At 37.8% G+C, this 17,861-nt stretch overlaps 1 protein-coding gene across 5 annotated transcripts in view; it reads left to right on the top strand.

Annotated features, from left to right (window-relative positions):
• The window catches only part of STRN3 (striatin 3), a 71,934-nt gene that overhangs the window by 37,672 nt on the left and 16,401 nt on the right, over positions 1 to 17,861 (top strand). For 3 of the 5 annotated variants that reach the window (XM_086613987.1, XM_086613990.1, XM_086613989.1), the window contains 2 exons: positions 5,780 to 5,920; positions 11,412 to 11,545. In XM_086613987.1, coding sequence (XP_086470113.1) covers positions 5,780 to 5,920; positions 11,412 to 11,545 — 275 coding nt within the window. The remainder of the gene's footprint in view (positions 1 to 5,779; positions 5,921 to 11,411; positions 11,546 to 17,861) is intronic. The other 2 variants (XM_086613988.1, XM_086613992.1) reach the window with 1 other exon arrangement.

Here is a 17,861-nt window from a genome sequence, read left to right as displayed (position 1 = left end):
ATTTTAAGTTTAAATTCTCCTTTGGGAAACCCTGAGCTCATATAGCTAGTATGACATGGTGGTTTGTGGGCTTCAACACTTGTGTCGCATTCGTGATAGTAGTTTCTGATTAAAAATTGGCCTTCAAATCACTGATCTAATTGAATGAGAACTCCACACACAGTAAAGATGGGCATTTAAGATTGGACAGGTTTGTTTACATTCTGTTTATTTAATTTGTAAATGTTTTTTCTCACCTTTTTTAACATTCTGAGACTCAAAATAGTGTAGAAGGCCTTCTTTATTCCTGCTTCTCATGTCTGATGATTCATGAACTTCATTCTGAATATTCATCTTACTTTACTCTTCAGTGTATTGTCAGACTTTTATCAGAGTTTATTTCAAGCAATATCAGAATTTATATGCATGGCAGTGTATATATCATCATAAAGATCAAGTAAACATGCATTGACTATCATCTCTTGCAGTACTTTGAAGGCAGCATAATAGGGTGGACATTCTAACGGGTTCTTTTGTTGGATGTGCATCTAGTAACTACCATAATCTGCATTTAGACTGTTGTTTTCATAACGGGATCTTCATGGCCCTGGCCCAGTTGTAGGAACTTTCATTCCAAATGTGGAGATAAATTAAGTAAACAGAAGGTAGATTTGATTCTATTTTGATACTTCTGTAGTCTACATTCATATGTTTTCTTTTGGGTGGAACACCTTAATTTAGGTCATCTTCTCTCAGCACATGTTTTCATAATGTAATGCTTATTCTTTTTAATGTTTTGTTTTTTTTTTTCTTTCCATCTTGATAGTCAACATGTTATGTGGAAATACTACTTTATTATGAAATGATCTTTAAAAAAAAAAACCCTAAAAACACCCCACCAAACCAAAAACCACCCCACATGTCAATTGCCTTTATATCACCTGTAAAATAATCCAAAACCTGTTTATTGAAGAGTTCTTAAATTAAAAAATAAATAAATAAATACATAAATCAACAATAACCTATTCTGGACTTCATGGTGATAAATAGGTAAGGAGTTAGGTTTGATTTATACAAAACCAGGCTTACCTTTTACAGCAATTTGCAGATTTTAAGGTCAGTTTCTTGCCCAAGTCTGATAAGGTCGGTTTCGGCAGGTAAATCAGGGGTTGACTGTTTTTCAGATATAGTCTGTCACATTTTCTAAACATAATAGTGGAGATGATGCCTACCTTATTTCATACTGTCAGGCCAGAATAACGTGTTCTCAGCAATTTGAAAAATAGCTTTCGTATCTTAAATTATATGTGTACAGCACTGTTAAAATGAAAATCATTTTACTGTTTTTTTTCCTTAGTTTCCTTGAAACTTTCTTTCATATTTTATATTCTTGCTTTTTTTCCCCTCAGTCTAATTCATCTGTATTTATGAAACAGTATCTATCCCAATCGCTTTGCTAGCCTTGATTTCTGGGAATACAGTGTAATAGTTGATAGACTAGAAAACAAATTTGCATTTTTACCATCTTCATTAGCATGAGCTGTAGAAGGATCCCTGTGTTGTGTTCAGACTTGGGCTATTACATCTTGGAGCTAACAGAAGTCTGTTTATGGCTTCTCAGGCTACGACTTCTTTGACTACAACTTTTCAGCACTGAATATTCAATTACCTTTTTCACTTTTGATCTCTGAAGGAGGATACACTGAGATGGAATTGTAGGTGTGTTGCTTTTGTTCATAACAGGTTCACGTTTGCTGATTATTTTTTTGGTTCTAGTCTTTTCTTGAAGATAAGATGGAGTCATCCAGTTTGTGCCTTGAACATAACTGCTTATGCGGGGACAGCACATTCCTATCCTTAAAAATCTCTTTGTAGTAGTTAAAATACTTCAGCAATTATACAAAGATATACTTGCACTTATTTGAAAGCAGCAATCTGCACAGTTGTCTGTGGTGGTGGCAGCACAATCTTGAATATTGACATTTTACAGCTGAAATTCAGAGAAGTTGTTAGGAACAGCAGCTTTTCTTTTTTAAACTTCAGAAAGAAGTTTCTCTCTGTATTGTATGATGGCTTTTCTGAGGTTATGCCTGAAAGACAAAAAGTGACTAAACATTGAAAAACATTAAAAGGCAAGGCTGACAGTCGCCTAATCAGTGACAAGGAAGCATGGCTATCAAGCTGAGGGAGGTAATTCTGCCCCTCTACTCCACTCTCATAAGACCCCACCTGGAGAACTGTGTTCAGCTCTGGAGTCCTCAGTACAGGAAAAACATGGACCTGGTGAGATAGGTCCAGATGAGGGCCACAAAAATGATCAGAGGGTTGGAGCACCTCTCCTATGAAGACAGGCTGCGAGTGTTGGGGTTGTTCAGCCTGGAGAAGACAAAGCTCCAGAGAGACCTTGTTTCAGCCTTTCAGTACCTGAAGGGGGCTTGTAAGAAAGATGGGGGACAAACTTTTTACAGGGCCTGTTGTGATAAGACAAGGGGCAATGGTTTTAAACTAGAAGAGGGTAAGATTTAGACTAGATATAAGGAAGAAATTTTTTACAGTGAAGGTGGTGAAACACTGAAACAGGTCGCCCAGAGAGATGGTAGATGCCCCATCCCTGGCAACATTCAAGGTCAGGTTAGATGAGTCTCTGAGCAGCCCAATCTAATTGAAGATGTCCCTGCTCGTTGCAGGGGAAGTTGGACCAGAGGACTTTGAAAGGTCTCTTCCAACCCTAATTATTCTGTGGTTCTATGATATGCTAAATGACTGGCTGGTGCAAGGTAGCAGAGAAGAGGGGCTACTTGTAGTTACTTCTGAGTGTGATCTGAGATAAATTTCTCATGCCCATGTGTTTGGTATGAAGGCACCTCCAAAAGATGCTTTCAGTTCAGATGTCAATAAGAGTTTATAAGCCATTTTTGGCATTTTTCTATCCATGTGTTGGAACAGTTTGTGCATATCACCATGGAGAAGACAAATGTGTTTTCTGCTGGAAAGCAAAAGGTATTTAAGTAGACAGTTGAGGGTACCAGTCATGACTTCTATCATGTCATTTATTGATTGCTCTATAATATCTTCAAGAATATATCTGCTGCTGGTCACTGTAGGTGACTGGCTGATGGCCAACTGGAATAAAGACAAAAGCAAGCTTTGTGGTCTGTATGGTAGAGACCTGACCATTTTAAGAATGACATTTTTTTAATGAGATCTCACCTGCTGACTGCAATTAAGTACTATACCTTTGAAATGAAATCCTATCAGTCTAGTGGCTATTAGAAAAAAAGTGCGTTGATCCAAAAGAGACATTCCTCATTTTTATTAATTTACACTCACCTCGTTAGCTGAGATCACAGATTTCTAGACTCATTTCCATGTGAGAGTGAAATGAAACTTAACCATAAGGGAGACTTTTGGAAGCCATTTTTATTCTCAAAGGTAAGCAGCCTTTGTACACTTAACTGGAATAGTAAGTGTTCCGTAAAAGAAAGAAAAATGTCAGAAGCATACCCATAGAAAATTATAGGGTGTTCTATATAATTTGGCAAAATGAACATATTTTGTAAGCATTCGTGAGAGTAGTTACATAGCATCCCTCTTGGGATATGCGTGGTATGCTTTTGCTATGATTCTACTGCCAGAAATGTTCTTTATTGTCAACCTTCTCTCCAGAGGATTCTCCATTATCTCCAGAGTATTCAATTATTGATGGATATTTATTTTTGAACATATCAACTTTAGCCATTTTTTGTCAGTGAGATCTAAAAATGGAAATCATAGAATCATAGAATGGCATAGGCTGGAAGGGACCTCAGAGATCATCTAATCCAACCTCCCTGTCATGGGCAGGGACGCCTCTCAACTAGACCAGGCTACTCAAGGCTCCGTCCAACCTGGCCTTGAACACCTCCAGGGAGGGGGCATCCACAACTTCTCTGGGCAATTTATTCCAAAGTCATACCACTCTCGTACTGAACAATTTCTTCCTAAGATCTAATCTAAATCTGTTCTCCTTCAACTTAAACCCATTTCCCCTTGTCCTATCAGTGGACACTCTTGTAAAAAGTCCCTCCCCAGCCTTCCTGTAAGTTCCCTTCAGGTGTTGGAAGGCAGCTATTAGGTCCCCCCGAAGTCTTCTCCTTTCAAGGCTGAACAATCCCAGCTCCCACAACCTGTCCTAGTAGCAGGGGTGCTCCAGCCCCTGGATCATCTTTGTGGCCCTCCTCTGAACACGCTCCAACAGATCTATGTCTCTCTTATGGTGGGGACACCAGAACTGGACGCAGTATTTGAGGTGGGGTCTCACAAGAGCAGAGTAGAGGGGGAGAATCACCTCTCTTGACCTGCTGACCACGCTTCTCTTGATACATCCCAAGATGCGGTTGGCCTTCTGGGCCACATGAGCACACTGCTGGCTCATGTTGAGCTTGTCATCCATAAACGCCCCCAAATCCTTCTCTTCAGGGCTACTCTCAACCCACTCTGTGCCCAGTTTATATTTGTGCCTAGGGTTGGCCCGACTCAGGTGAAGGACCTTGCATTTTGACTTGTTGATCAGGTATTATTTGAAAGAGTGTATATTAGTGTTTAACTGACTAAATGAACAGTTCGGCTTTTGGTAAATCATCTGTAGTTATAGTGTTTACCTTTTACTTCTTTGAGAATGAAGACTTTGGTTTAGTTTCAGTTTCCTATTAATAAGTGGTACATGTCACCTCAGGGTATAATAAGTTGTTTCCTAATGCTTACTTTACTAAAAAATGGACATATTTGAAAATATATCAGGTTCTAATATGCCTTTTTAAAGGTAGTAAACACTTATATTTTAGCAAGTTTAAAAGGATAATTTTGGAGGGCAGGGTGTGGAGGGTTTTTATTTTAAATGTTCTGTAATATAGCTGCCTGCATTCCCAGGAAGGACTGTCATTACTTAAAAACTGGTTGTCTTGCGTCGTTGTGGATTATTTTTTTTTTAAGAGATTCTGTCACTGAAATTTCCCTTTATGATTGAAGCTTAACTTTTTGACATGCAAGCTGTAAGGTAGAAGCAGGAATGAATTTATTAATTTTTAAAAAAATTAAATTATAACGTACCATTCTTGTTCGCTAGTGTCTACATCATTAATTTAATGTGCAAATAATTCAGTATGCTTTATTTCTGGAGACATGCTTGTGTAATAAGGGTGATAGACATCTGCAGTTTCATACAGTGGTGGAAGCATTCTTGCTCTTGTATTTAATAAACACTTTATACAACTTAAGTACCATTCAAAAGCAGGGAAAGTTAATTGTTCGTTGCACCCCCATTATGAGTTGTCTGTACTTTTTCCCTCATTTTTAAGCTTTTTTTTATTTGCTCTCTGCTTTTCAATGTTAAGTTGTTTAGTATAGTTAAAGTTGTCTAGTATTATTAGCAAATGTTTAATTCATATGTATTTTGTTTAATGTTAGTTAATGTTCTTTTAATATTTGACTTGACTTCTCAGTAGGGCTGAAAGATGATTTTTTTTCTCTCCTACAGGAACTTGTAGAATAGATCTACAGAATACAAAGGAGGTGTTTTTTTTGATTTAGTGAATTAAAATTGTTTGCATGTAGCTTTCAGATTTGATGTATTCACTCCTCCTTTTGATTTTCAAAAGATCAATTTTGTTAATATACAAAGACAAAAGCAAAGCCTTGTATTTTTTTTAAGGAGGTCCCATCAGTAATTATTCTTGTTTAATTAGTTTAATGGATTTTTAGACTTCAGTCAAGTCAAGCGGTAGCAATCAAATGAATCTTTGCTGCTGACGTTAATTTACAGGAGTCAACAGGACAAAACTTCACGACATGATAGCTGATCTGGGCGATGATGAGATACCCCACATCCCTTCAGGAATCATTAATCAATCTAGGTCACCCTCTTCTAGAATGACTGATCATGAAGGTGCAAGAGCTGAGGAAGGTACAAAAAATTCAGCTACTTATTATGTTTCAGGAGATTTCTTTTAGAAAGCACACGCTGTAATTTACTGTCCCCTCTATAAAGCTTAATGCAATTACAGATTGCCACATTATTTTATTTGCAATTCTTCCCAGATGGGTTTATGAGAATATGGCTTGAGTTTCTGTGGCTTGTTGTAACTCACCATTATTTCATAAGTATTTTTAAACAAATTCATGTACAGCGATGTGTTCTGAAACTATTCACTATTAAATCCCTCTTTGTGGACCCCCTTGTTAGCAAAACCTTGTACAATTAGGGTTTTAATTGAGGGGAAAAAAGGTGAGTATTAACATTTGATACACAGTTTGCATTTTAAAGTGAAATTTTAAAGTGTTTATTTAAGTTACGAGACTCATTTGTCTCTTTTCATCAAGTTTAATGTTCTCTTTTTAAAAATTCTTTTCGTCTATATACACAAGTGTGCAAAGACACTGTTTATTTCTTTACAAAGTATTGGTTTCAGTTTCAGGATTATCTTAGGCAATGGAAATTTGTGGCAAACTATTACCTAAATAGTCCAAGCTTAAAAGTTTTTTGGTTTAAAGGAATGATTTTCCTCATATTAACTTTGAGATTAGAATACTGTTACGTAAATTCTGTCCTCTACTCCCAACATACTTACTCAAAATACTCAGATGAATTCAGATTTGACTTCTTTATGATGATCTTTGACCCATAAGCTTTGGCACAGTGTCAACTATACCAGAAGTGGAAAGAATTTGTGTTACTGATCCTGATAATCTGTTGGTTCTCCTATTCTTCGTTAGCCTTGCCCCCACAAATGCCTGTCACCAGGGAAGCAGAAGATATAAATTTTGCAGGGAGGTTTTTTGTTGCTCTCCTGAACTATTGTTTTACAAAAGTGTTTGTCCTCCCACTTTCTTTTTTACTGCCTTTTCATCTTTGTGTTTATTTGTGACTTAAAAATGAAACCAATATCAAATTTACCTGTGGAGTGCAATTGAAAAACCTACTGGTGAAATTCCACTTGCTAAAACTTGTGGATGTACATGTAGGTTTTATTTAGGTTTAGTGTTTACATGCTTTAGGTTGCCTTTTAGCCTTGTTAAGGTATTACTGGCATGTGACCCTACAGTTACAGTTCCCTCAGTCCATTTTAGGCTATTCTTCTTAGGCCATACGTATTGTGCACAGTAACGCAGATGTTTGTTGTTAAGGACAGACCGTATAGCTGTTGTCTCTTTTAGAGAATTTACATCTAAAATAATATTGGACAAAACAATCTTTCTGAAGAAATAGATGCATAATTTGAATTTGATAGGAACTGACATTTATTGCCTGGTTCCTGTAGCATGAACACTGTGCTACACTTTGAATAAGATTGTCCACGCTATTTTCAAATAAACCATGCCTTCAAGATTATATTTTCATGCTATTTAATGTGTTCATATGTTTTCAGATTGTCAGTGTAGTTTGGGCTTTATTCATTAAAAGTAGTAGTATGAATATCATCATATCTGCTAGTTGTGGTTTCTGCATACTTTTAAACTTGAATGTTAGAGTGTAAATTTTGCTGTTTAACCAGAAATTCTGTCCTGAATACTACATGGCGTTTTTTAAGTTTTTATCTGTACCATATGGTGCAAAGCTGCAAGCAAACAAGCTTAGTGTTGTCTTTGAATTCCTTCTAGGTCTGTCTTTTGTTAACAAGGCCAAATACTTCATTATCATAACATGCAGATTTTGCTCCATTATTTATTCAGCTGTGTTTTAAAAGCTAAGTTTTTTTGCGGACAACTTTAGGCTTTCTTGCTGAGACATGCTGGCCTATGCTGATGAGTGTTACAAAGCCATAACGTTCTTGACCACATGTAAGATTTGTGTTACAGTTCTGAGGTAGTGGTTGATAATTTTATTTTCATACAGAGCACCAAGTGTAATTAAGCTCAGGTTTTTCTTTTTTTTTTTTCTTGAGAGGAGTAGGTTCAGGGAAGACAGTAAACTATGGTTCTAATTGGCTAGGAATCTATCTTTTATACCTCTAAATGTGTGGTTTTTGTTTTGGGGTATTTTTTTCCCCGTCTCTCAAGTGCCTGGTTAAATATGATGAGGAAATCATTATGATGTAATTACACTTTATGGTTTTGACCATAAGAAATTGGGGTTTCCATTTCACCATATTGCATGACTTTCAGAAACAGAATCAACTGCAGGATGATTGTCCATCGACTGTATTGTACAGAGAATTACCATTTTTGTGTTGATTTTTAATATCTATAGATTGCAGGGGTGTCAATTTATAGATTGACCAAAAAAATAGCAGTAACAGCTAATTGCTCCAGCATTAACTGCTGCTTTTGGTGTACCTCGTATTAACTTTCTGGAGAAAAAGATTAAGATAGATATTCCTCTCATGTAGTAGACAACAACAGCATATATGAACATACGTATTTCATTAGACATTAAAACAGTTTCAGTCTGCACAAATACTACTGCTTGATTTTGACTTAATTATCTTATGATATCAAGAACTTGAGGGTAAGAAGTGCTCATTATGATTGGCCAAGCAAGTATTTAATAATTGTATTTTTTCCCACCTAATTTCACCTACAAAGAGACTTGTACTATCACATTTTTACATGGAATTTATTGATTGCAATCTCAGTTAAACATGTATTAAACATACTTTTAGTAGCTATAACATCACACATCTTTCATAATGTTACTTTCTGCCTTTTTTTATAAAAAGAGCTTGCAACCATTTTTGAAACTGCTTTGAATATGTCTTACTTTAAAATAATTAAATGTGCAAATAACCTAAAATGTAGCTATACATCGTTATACATATTCACAACTTTAGTATTGAGAAATAATGCTTCTAAATTTTGGATAGCATTAATTTTGAAACTTTAAATAAAGAGATATTCACCCTTAATACAAATAAATCTTGATAAATTTATAATATGGACTCTTAATGTGGTAGTGCTTCACTTTTAGTATAAAGCATCTGTGTATTGATCTGTTAAGGACAGACGACATGAATTTCACAATGAATTAGTATGACAAGTTCAAGGGCTTATTTAAACATTGTGGACCTGTCCCATAGATGAAATAAGAGTCACAGCATCACAACAGGGATGGTGAGTGTCCTCAAGTTTAAAATGAGCATATTGCCTCCGTTCCCTAGTGATCAGAAGCTCTGTTCTATAGTAAGTTGGGAGATTTGGCTTGTAAATGGATACTTGTATTTGGGAGGCTGGGACCTTGTCAAGACGGTAGAGGCAAGCCAGTTTTGGAAATTCCAAATAAGAGAAAGTAGTTGAGTCTTTCTGTGAGAGACAAAAATAAAAGGGAAAAAAAAATAAACCACAAAACCAACCAAACAACAATGACAGCAACAACAACAAAAAACCTAAAAAACCTCTCCTCTGTTTCTTTTGTAGCTGTTACCATTTTTTTCTCACAGCCTTTTTCTGTCAGAAAAGAACCAGGAAAACCTTGGTTTCTGATGTAATTGAGGATTCCACAATTTACATTTGCCCAGAGAATGTTTGTGATGTTATTTTATTTCTTGCTTCATATAAAGTGCTGTTTGTATCTCCTTTTATACTAAGCTCAGGCACTTTCAATAAGAAATCAATCTTTAGAAATTCTAATCCCATCTAGCAAGCATGGATGACTGGATACGTCCTCACCTCTCCCAAAAAAAAGCCCAAAATCCAATAATAAGGGAAATAGGTGGGAACATGGAAAATAGTTAGGTATTTTCTAGGAATATGACTTTTTCTGAAATTAGTGGTTTGGAATAGACTGTCAAATTGAGAGCTTTAGTAAAATATTAATGGAAATGAAAAGCTTATTCATGTAAGGGCATGATAAGCTGGTTTTGGCTGTTAATTTAATGTAGTATTTGTATGAATTGTGAATGTTTTAAAAAATAGGTGATTGTGCATAGTTAGAATACTGTTCTTTTTATGCAATTGTAGGAACAGCAGTCTTTATTCTTACATAGTTGATTTTCTTAGATTCTCACATACAGTTGCATTGCCTGGGCTAATAAGATTATGTTTTTTAACAGTACAGTAGTTCTCAAGTATTAGAATTTATTCTAATCTTGAGAAGTGATTTTTTTTTTTTTTTTTTTTTTTTGATCTAGCTGGCCTGACTCCTCTTTGCATAGCCGTAGCAATGATGCCATGCATCTATAACTTTACACCTGGTCTTAGTTACTTTTCTTCAGCTGGAGTGGAACATAACTAGCTTACCATTCAGTTAGTGATGATACAGAAGAGTAAAGATGTATGTTCAAAACAGGAATGCGTTGATTATTAGTCCTTGTTTTGTCTTACAAAAATAGTTCCAAACAAGATATGAATGTTTTTCAGATCTGGAAACTTGAGTTTTTTTCTGAGTTTCAGGATTTTTCTGAGAGGATTAGAAACAAGGAGTGGTGTTAAAGTGAGGCAATAACTTTCTATTCCAAATCAATGAAATCCAAAAGTCAAGCGAGTTTAATTTTTAAAGATGTCAAATACGATTTCTTGTATTTTGCAGGTGTTTGCATTTTGCTAAAGTTCACATATAGCTGAACTTTAAAGTATTCTAACTAACAAGTGTCCCAATTTTTGCACAGAAGGGAATATTGATAATTAAAACAGCTTTTAAAATATGCTAAAGTATTACAATGTTTAAGCCTTCATTCCTGTTCCTTACTGCTAAATTGATATTTGTGGGTAGGAAGAGATACACAGAATTGTTGAAGAGTGTAAAGAATATGGGTGAATATTTGCAAGTTTATTATTCAGATGTGAATTCAGAATGAATGGTTATATATAATTTGTATTCATTCTAAATGAGAATTAACAGAAATGTTAAATTTTAATTTGGGGAAGGCACAGCTAGCTAAGATAAATATCAATTGAGTGTATTTTAAATTAGAATCCAAAATCACGCTGAGAAAGTAAGAGGGAATTAGTGAATAACAGATGTCTTCATTTTTTTAATCATCTGAAAAATCAAAGCAGAAGAGATGCTTTGCAGGAAGCCTTTAGCCCGAGAGATGAAAAATACTTACACATGCAAGAAGAGATATTTGACTAGTATAAAGCACAGAGACTTATTTGCAAATGGATAGAAGGCAAGTAACATGGTGTAGTGAACGAAATATTTAGCTGAGTTTGGAGAGCTGGGACGTACATTTGATATTGCAATGTAAAATGATGTCAGTCAAGTCACTTGTCAGTAGTGACTGATATAAACACCTCTATAAAGTAAGTTGAAATCAAATGACAAAGCATAATATAAGAATTGTGTATTTAATATATGTGTGTATATTTGCACATGTGCGCGTGTCGTCATGCTCTTTTTTTTTTTAGTTGGGGCAGTATGTAGTATGTACAAGTTCAGTTTTAAACTCTGCTTTGCTTTTATCATTCATCAGTTTGAATTATTACATTGAGACTTAAAGAAACTTTTTTGTTCTTTGTAGCTGAGCCAATAACGTTTCCACCTGGAGGAGGCAAGTCATTTATTATGGGTTCTGATGATGTGTTGTTAAGTGTACTGGGCCTTGGAGACCTTGCAGACTTGACAGTAACAAATGATGCAGACTATAGTTATGATGTAAGTGCAATTTTATTTTAAAATTATTTATACAGTTTTATGTAATCAATAATAGTTGAATCCCGTCACCCAGCTGGAACATTACAGATGCAGAGGACAGAGGTTTCATTAGCAAAAACTATTACTTGGGAGGAGGACGGGGCACGTTGTGAATGGGCTAAGTAATGTAAGTAATCAAAATTAGGCGAGATGTTTCTTTTCTACTTAAATTAAGTAACTTAATTCAGATTTTGTCGCTAGGGGAATGTGTTATGACATGAAATACAGATTGACATTTTAACATGAATTTGTTTGAACAAAAACGGCCATTATACACTGATATGGAGTATTGAGAAGACATGGCATAAACCACAAATATTGATATTAACTTATTTCTTTGCTCTCCCGTTTATGTTTGTCGTGTTAACAGCATACTCTATATATGGTAGTGTATTTCAAATGTAAGCTTTTAGGGTATATTTTTATTACAGTCCAGAGTGTGCTGGCATTCCTTTGACCTATTCATTAAATCACGACTGATAGTGTTATATGAATTTTTCATTGGCTAGTAACATTTGATGGCTGGTTAGGGAAGTGCCCAGGTAAGTCTTACATATTGTGTTGTATTCAAAGTGTCTTGTGGTTTGGTGGTTTTAGTACTTTTGTTGGTAAGATACCTCTCTGTTTCTATAACTTTTCAAGTTAAATATGTGGTTTTGTACTGAACGCACTGGCGATTTTATTAATATCTTAGAATCTGCAAAGTGAAGAAATAAATTGTTTATAGTTTTTTACAGGGTCCAAAAATACTCGTATGTGACTACACACCTTTTTTTATCATAGTTGTCCTTTTCATATTTATAACTGGTAGAATTATTAATTACTGTAATGAAATAAGAGCTAATGCTTACATTTATTTGCCATTGCAGGGTGTTATGTTACATACTTCTGTTTCCTGAATAGTGAATGAAAATGTTGATTATCCATCCTTCTATTGCTGGACTATAAGAAAATAAATGAAAGATATTTTTTAAATATTTGGAGTACTTTATAAATTTGTGTAATATATCATCCTGTTCACTGTAAAGATTCACCTTCAGGTTGTCTGTTTCAAATGACATAACACTTCTGGGAAATCAGATAACTTCAGTCAGAGTTCAATTTCAGCTCTTCACATCTTAACTTTCTCAGGATTTTGCCTTCTGTCTAGCTTAATCTCTAGTGTAATGATGTTTAAAATGTGTCTTGACTTGAGGGTCATGTAGAATTGTTTAAAAATTATCACTTTTTTAAAAATTTCAATGAAATCTATGAACAAGTGACCTTCAAAGGGAATTTTTTTGAAAGCTTCAATTGTAAATGCTCTAAGGCATCTTGAATTTGAAACATCCAGAACTGGATGTTCTGAACTACTGCTCCTAACTAGTAGTAAATTCCCTTTGGGAATTAAGTTGAATAGTTTGGGGGTTTGTTTTACATAATAAACCACAGAAAATACGACGTATTTACTTTTATTTACTTATTATTACTTGTATTTATTAAAATACAAAGTATTTACTTGACTGAATAACTTCTAAAGCTCTTACCAGTATCTTCATTGAAGAATTAAGAAAAGTTTGGTTTAATGCTAACTTACATGAGGAAGAATACTTATTTTAAAGCAGTTTAGAATCCCAAATCAAGCTTCTGAACTTGTCAGTTGATTATTTTATCTTATTTAAGTGTTGTTCTCATTTTACTGACAGTAAATGAGGCATCAAACACCTAAATAGTATACTTTCAGTAGTGAGGCAGCTACAGTTATGAGATTAGATCACAAATTGTTTTTGCAGTCATGTTGCATTCTGTCTGTCCTATTCCCAAGTTCAGAACTTTGGAGTATCAAGATCTAGTGGGTCACACTTGCCCTTCATTAAGTTTATAAAGGTAACGTGACAACATTTGGCTCTTAAGGCGCATGTTTGTAACCACAGAATTTTCTGATTCTTTTTTCCTTTTAAAAATCTGAAGTATTTGTTAAACACCCTTCTTTCTTCTTCTCCCCACTAAAATCCCAAGTCAACCTGTATGCTGGACAATTAATGCACGGACTAATTAGTCTGATGACCCTTAGGTTTGGTCTGTAATTCTGTATTTTGCATGGCTCCATTCTCAGTTGGCTATTTTTAATGTAATGAAAATTATTATCAATCATAATTAATAGCATAAATTCCAGTATCTGTACAAGGCCAGCATTACCAGAATACTTTATCTCTCTATTAGAGAGCATGATTATCTGTTGTTCTGCAGTTAGCTCTCCATTGAAAATTACTATATATACAGAAGGAACAAGAAGTTCTTGGGCTGAAATGACAGCAGTGTGGAAGAATAGTGAGAAGAAGCATCACTATTCTTGTACTTTCTTAAGTCATTTTTGGTTGTTTCTAGCTACTGTCAGAAGCTGATGAGCTAGAAGTATCTTAGATCAAAACAATGCAATCATTAGCGTGTTCTGATGCCATAATGGCAAATGTGTGCTGTGCTTGTTTCTATGCTAAAGAGATTGCAATCATGTCTTTGATGTAAAAGAAGGAATGTGTGATGTCTCCTTCAAGAACTCTACTAGTGTACGGAAAGCTGGTCTGTAGAGGATGGCCTGTGACTTTCAGAAACAAGATTGGTCATACTTGACTGCAACACTGCAACTTTGCAATATATTGTTCTCTTTTGTGAAGCACAGCTTCTTTATAAAACAGTGTGTAGCCATTTTCCTTATTCCAAGAAGGAGGAGTTTACAGGTGAGCCAAGACAAACTCAGGAGGCATTACAATGAGCAATGTAATTGACACCTACTGATCAAAGTTTCAGGAAAATCTGTGGTACTTGTGATAAACCTGACAATACAGTTTTTGTTGTGCAAAGAGCAATGCAGAATAGAACTTGGAGTTGCATTTGCACTTGGGAAACTTAAAGCAGAGAATAGATGTGATAAATATGCAAATATGAAATAACTGCCTGAGCTAATAAGGAATTTGCAGCAGAAGGCAATACCTCACAAATTTGAAGGCTTGTAGGTGTCAGTGATCCTGTAGATGCAGATGATCTTATTGTTTCAGCATAGTTGAATTTTCAGAATTATCTCATTGAGACCCTTCATTAGAGTCTCTTGAATTACAGCTTATTTTGGGAATATACGTGGGGAGAGGTTATCTCATGCTTTAGTATCTGGCAGATACAGGAGACTTAAGATAGAAGTAAGTTTTTGCTTTCTTACTGTATCATTCACCGAATGAGAAGTGATTGACCATAATTGTCACTTGATTTCCCTGCTTCCTATCCAGTCCTCCTTTCCCAATGCTCTTAGAATATCTGCTGCCTTTTAAAGCGTGTCTGAGAATTGCATGGTGGCTTCTGACTTTTTCATGTCTTAGAAAAGATAAACTTGAAGTATCAGGCGCTTTATAGCCAGATAGGAGCAGCCTCGCGGTCACAAGCCCTGGTCCTCATGGGGGACTTCAACCACCCTGACATCTGTTGGAGAGACAATACGGCAGGGCACGGGCAGTCCAGGAGGTTCCTGGAATGCGTGGATGACAACTTCCTCCTGCAGATGATAGAGGAGCCGACAAGGAGGGGTGCCATGCTTGACCTTGTGCTCACCAACAGGGAGGGACTGGTGGGCGATGTGAAACTTAAGGATAGCCTTGGCTGCAGTGACCACGACACAGTGGAGTTCAAGATCCATGGGGCAGCAAGGAAACCATTCAGCAAGCTCTGTACCCTAGACTTCAAGAAGGCGGACTTCGGCCTCTTGAAGCACCTGATGGGCAAAGTGCCGTGGGAGGTGGCCCTGGAGGGACAAGGGGCCCAGGAAAGTTGGTCCACATTCAAGGAGCACCTTCTCCAAGCTCAGCAGAGGTGCATCCCGACGAAGAACAAGTCGGGCAAAAAGACCAGGAGGCCGGCGTGGATGAGCAAGGAGCTCCTGGACCAACTGAAAATGAAGAGGTTAGCCTACAGAGGGTGGAAGCGGAGACAGATAGCCTGGGAGGAATACAGAGAAGCTGTAAGAGTGACCAGGGATCAAGTGAGGAAGGCTAAAGCCCTGAAGGAATTGAATTTGGCAAGGGATATAAAAAGCAACAAGAAATGCTTCTATAGGTATGTAGGGGACAAAAGGAAGTCCAAAGAGAATGTAGGCCCCTTCCGGAAGGATACTGGTGCTCTGGTTACCCGGGACATAGAGAAGGCTGAGGTACTCAATGAATTTTTTGCCTCAGTCTTCAATGGTAAAGCCTCTTGTCTTACCACCCAAGCTGTGGAAAGAACTAGCAGGGACTGTGAGGATGAACCACCGCCCACTGTACTTGAAGACCAGGTTCGAGAACATCTGAGGAACTTGAAGGTGCACAAGTCCATGGGACCTGATGAGATCCATCCGCGGGTCCTGAAGGAACTGGCGGATGAAGTTGCCAAGCCACTGGCTATTGTATTCGAGAAGTCGTGGCGGTCTGGCGAGGTCCCCGATGACTGGAAGAGAGGGAACATAACCCCCATTTTTAAAAAGGGGAACAAGGAGGACCCGGGCAACTACAGACCGGTCAGCCTCACCTCTGTGCCTGGCAAGGTCATGGAGCAGATTCTCCTGGGAACCATGCTAAGGCACATGGAGAGCAAGGAGGTGGTGGGTGACAGCCAACATGGCTTCACCAAAGGCAGATCGTGCCTGACCAACTTGGTGGCCTTTTACGATGGGGTGACAGCATCGGTGGACAAGGGTCGACCAATGGATGTCATCTACCTGGACTTGTGCAAAGCTTTTGACACTGTCCCGCACGACATTCTTCTCTCTAAATTAGAGAGTCATGGGTTTGATGGATGGACCACTCGGTGGATAAGGAATTGGCTCAATGGCCGCACTCAGAGAGTAGTGGTCAACAGCTCAATGTCCAAGTGGAGACCGGTCACGAGTGGCGTCCCTCAGGGGTCCGTGTTGGGCCCGGCCCTCTTCAACATCTTTGTCGGTGACGTGGACAGTGGCATGGAGTGCACCCTCAGCAAGTTCGCCGATGACACCAAGCTGTGTGGTGCCGTCGACACGCTGGAAGGGAGGGATGCCATCCAGAGGGACCTTGACAGGCTGGAGAGGTGGGCCCGTACCAACCTCATGAAGTTTAACCAGGCCAAATGCAAGGTCCTACATCTGGGTCGTGGCAATCCCAGGCATAAATACAGACTGGGTGGTGATTGGATCGAGAGCAGCCCTGAGGAGAAGGACTTGGGAGTACTGGTGGACGAGAAGCTCAATATGAGCCGGCAATGTGCTCTTGCAGCCCAGAAGGCCAACCGCGTCCTGGGCTGCATCAAGAGGAGCGTGGCCAGCAGGTCAAGGGAGGTGATTCTCCCCCTCTACTCTGCCCTCGTGAGACCTCACTTGGAGTACGGAGTCCAGTTCTGGAGTCCCCAACATAAGAAGGACATGGACCAGTTGGAGAGGGTCCAGAGGAGGGCCACGAAGATGATAAGAGGGCTGGAGCACCTTTCCTATGAGGACAGGCTGAAAGAGTTGGGGCTGTTCAGCCTGGAGAAGAGGAGGCTCTGGGGTGACCTTATAGCGGTCTTCCAGTACCTCAAGGGGGCCTACAGGAAAGATGGGGAGAGGCTGTTCAGGAGGGCCAGTTATGATAGGACAAGGGGTAATGGTTTTAAAATAGAGGGAGATAGGTTCAGGTTGGATATTAGGAAAAAATTTTTTACTATGAGAGTGGTAGAACACTGGAACAGGTTGCCCAGAGAGGTGGTGGATGCTCCATCCCTGGAGACGTTCAAGGCCAGGTTGGACAAGGCCCTGAGCAACCTGATCTAGTTGGAGATATCCCTGTTCCTTGCAGGGGGGTTGGACTAGATGACCTTTGAAGGTCCCTTCCAGCCCTAACCATTCTATGATTCTATGATTCTATCAAATAACACAAATGGAATGGATTTTTTTTATATTTTTGGTCAAGAAGGGAATCTCTGTCATGTTATGGATCTGAAGACACTGAAGTTCAGGTGCTATTAGTTCTCTATCGCAATGTTCTTTCGGATTAAAAATTCCTTGGTAGTTATTAATTTCTGAAGTTGTTTCCACCTAATTGTGGATCTGCAGTGCAATAAGACCATGTCTTACCTTGTACCTGTAATACAGTATTTGTAGGGGCATGAGATTAAGATGTTCTGTAAGCTTAGCTGAAGCCACCTCCTTTTCCAGTAAATCTCCAGATAAGCAGATAGTGTTAAGCTAAGTTAATGTTTAAGTAAAACAACAAAAAAACCCAGAACTTAATATTCTCACTTCTTGCATTTTGCTCCCAATAGA

Source organism: Tauraco erythrolophus, chromosome 6, assembly GCF_009769465.1.
Source record: "Tauraco erythrolophus isolate bTauEry1 chromosome 6, bTauEry1.pri, whole genome shotgun sequence".
NCBI classification, from domain to species: Eukaryota; Metazoa; Chordata; class Aves; order Musophagiformes; family Musophagidae; genus Tauraco; species Tauraco erythrolophus.
This window is presented reverse-complemented; position numbering and strand designations above follow the sequence as displayed.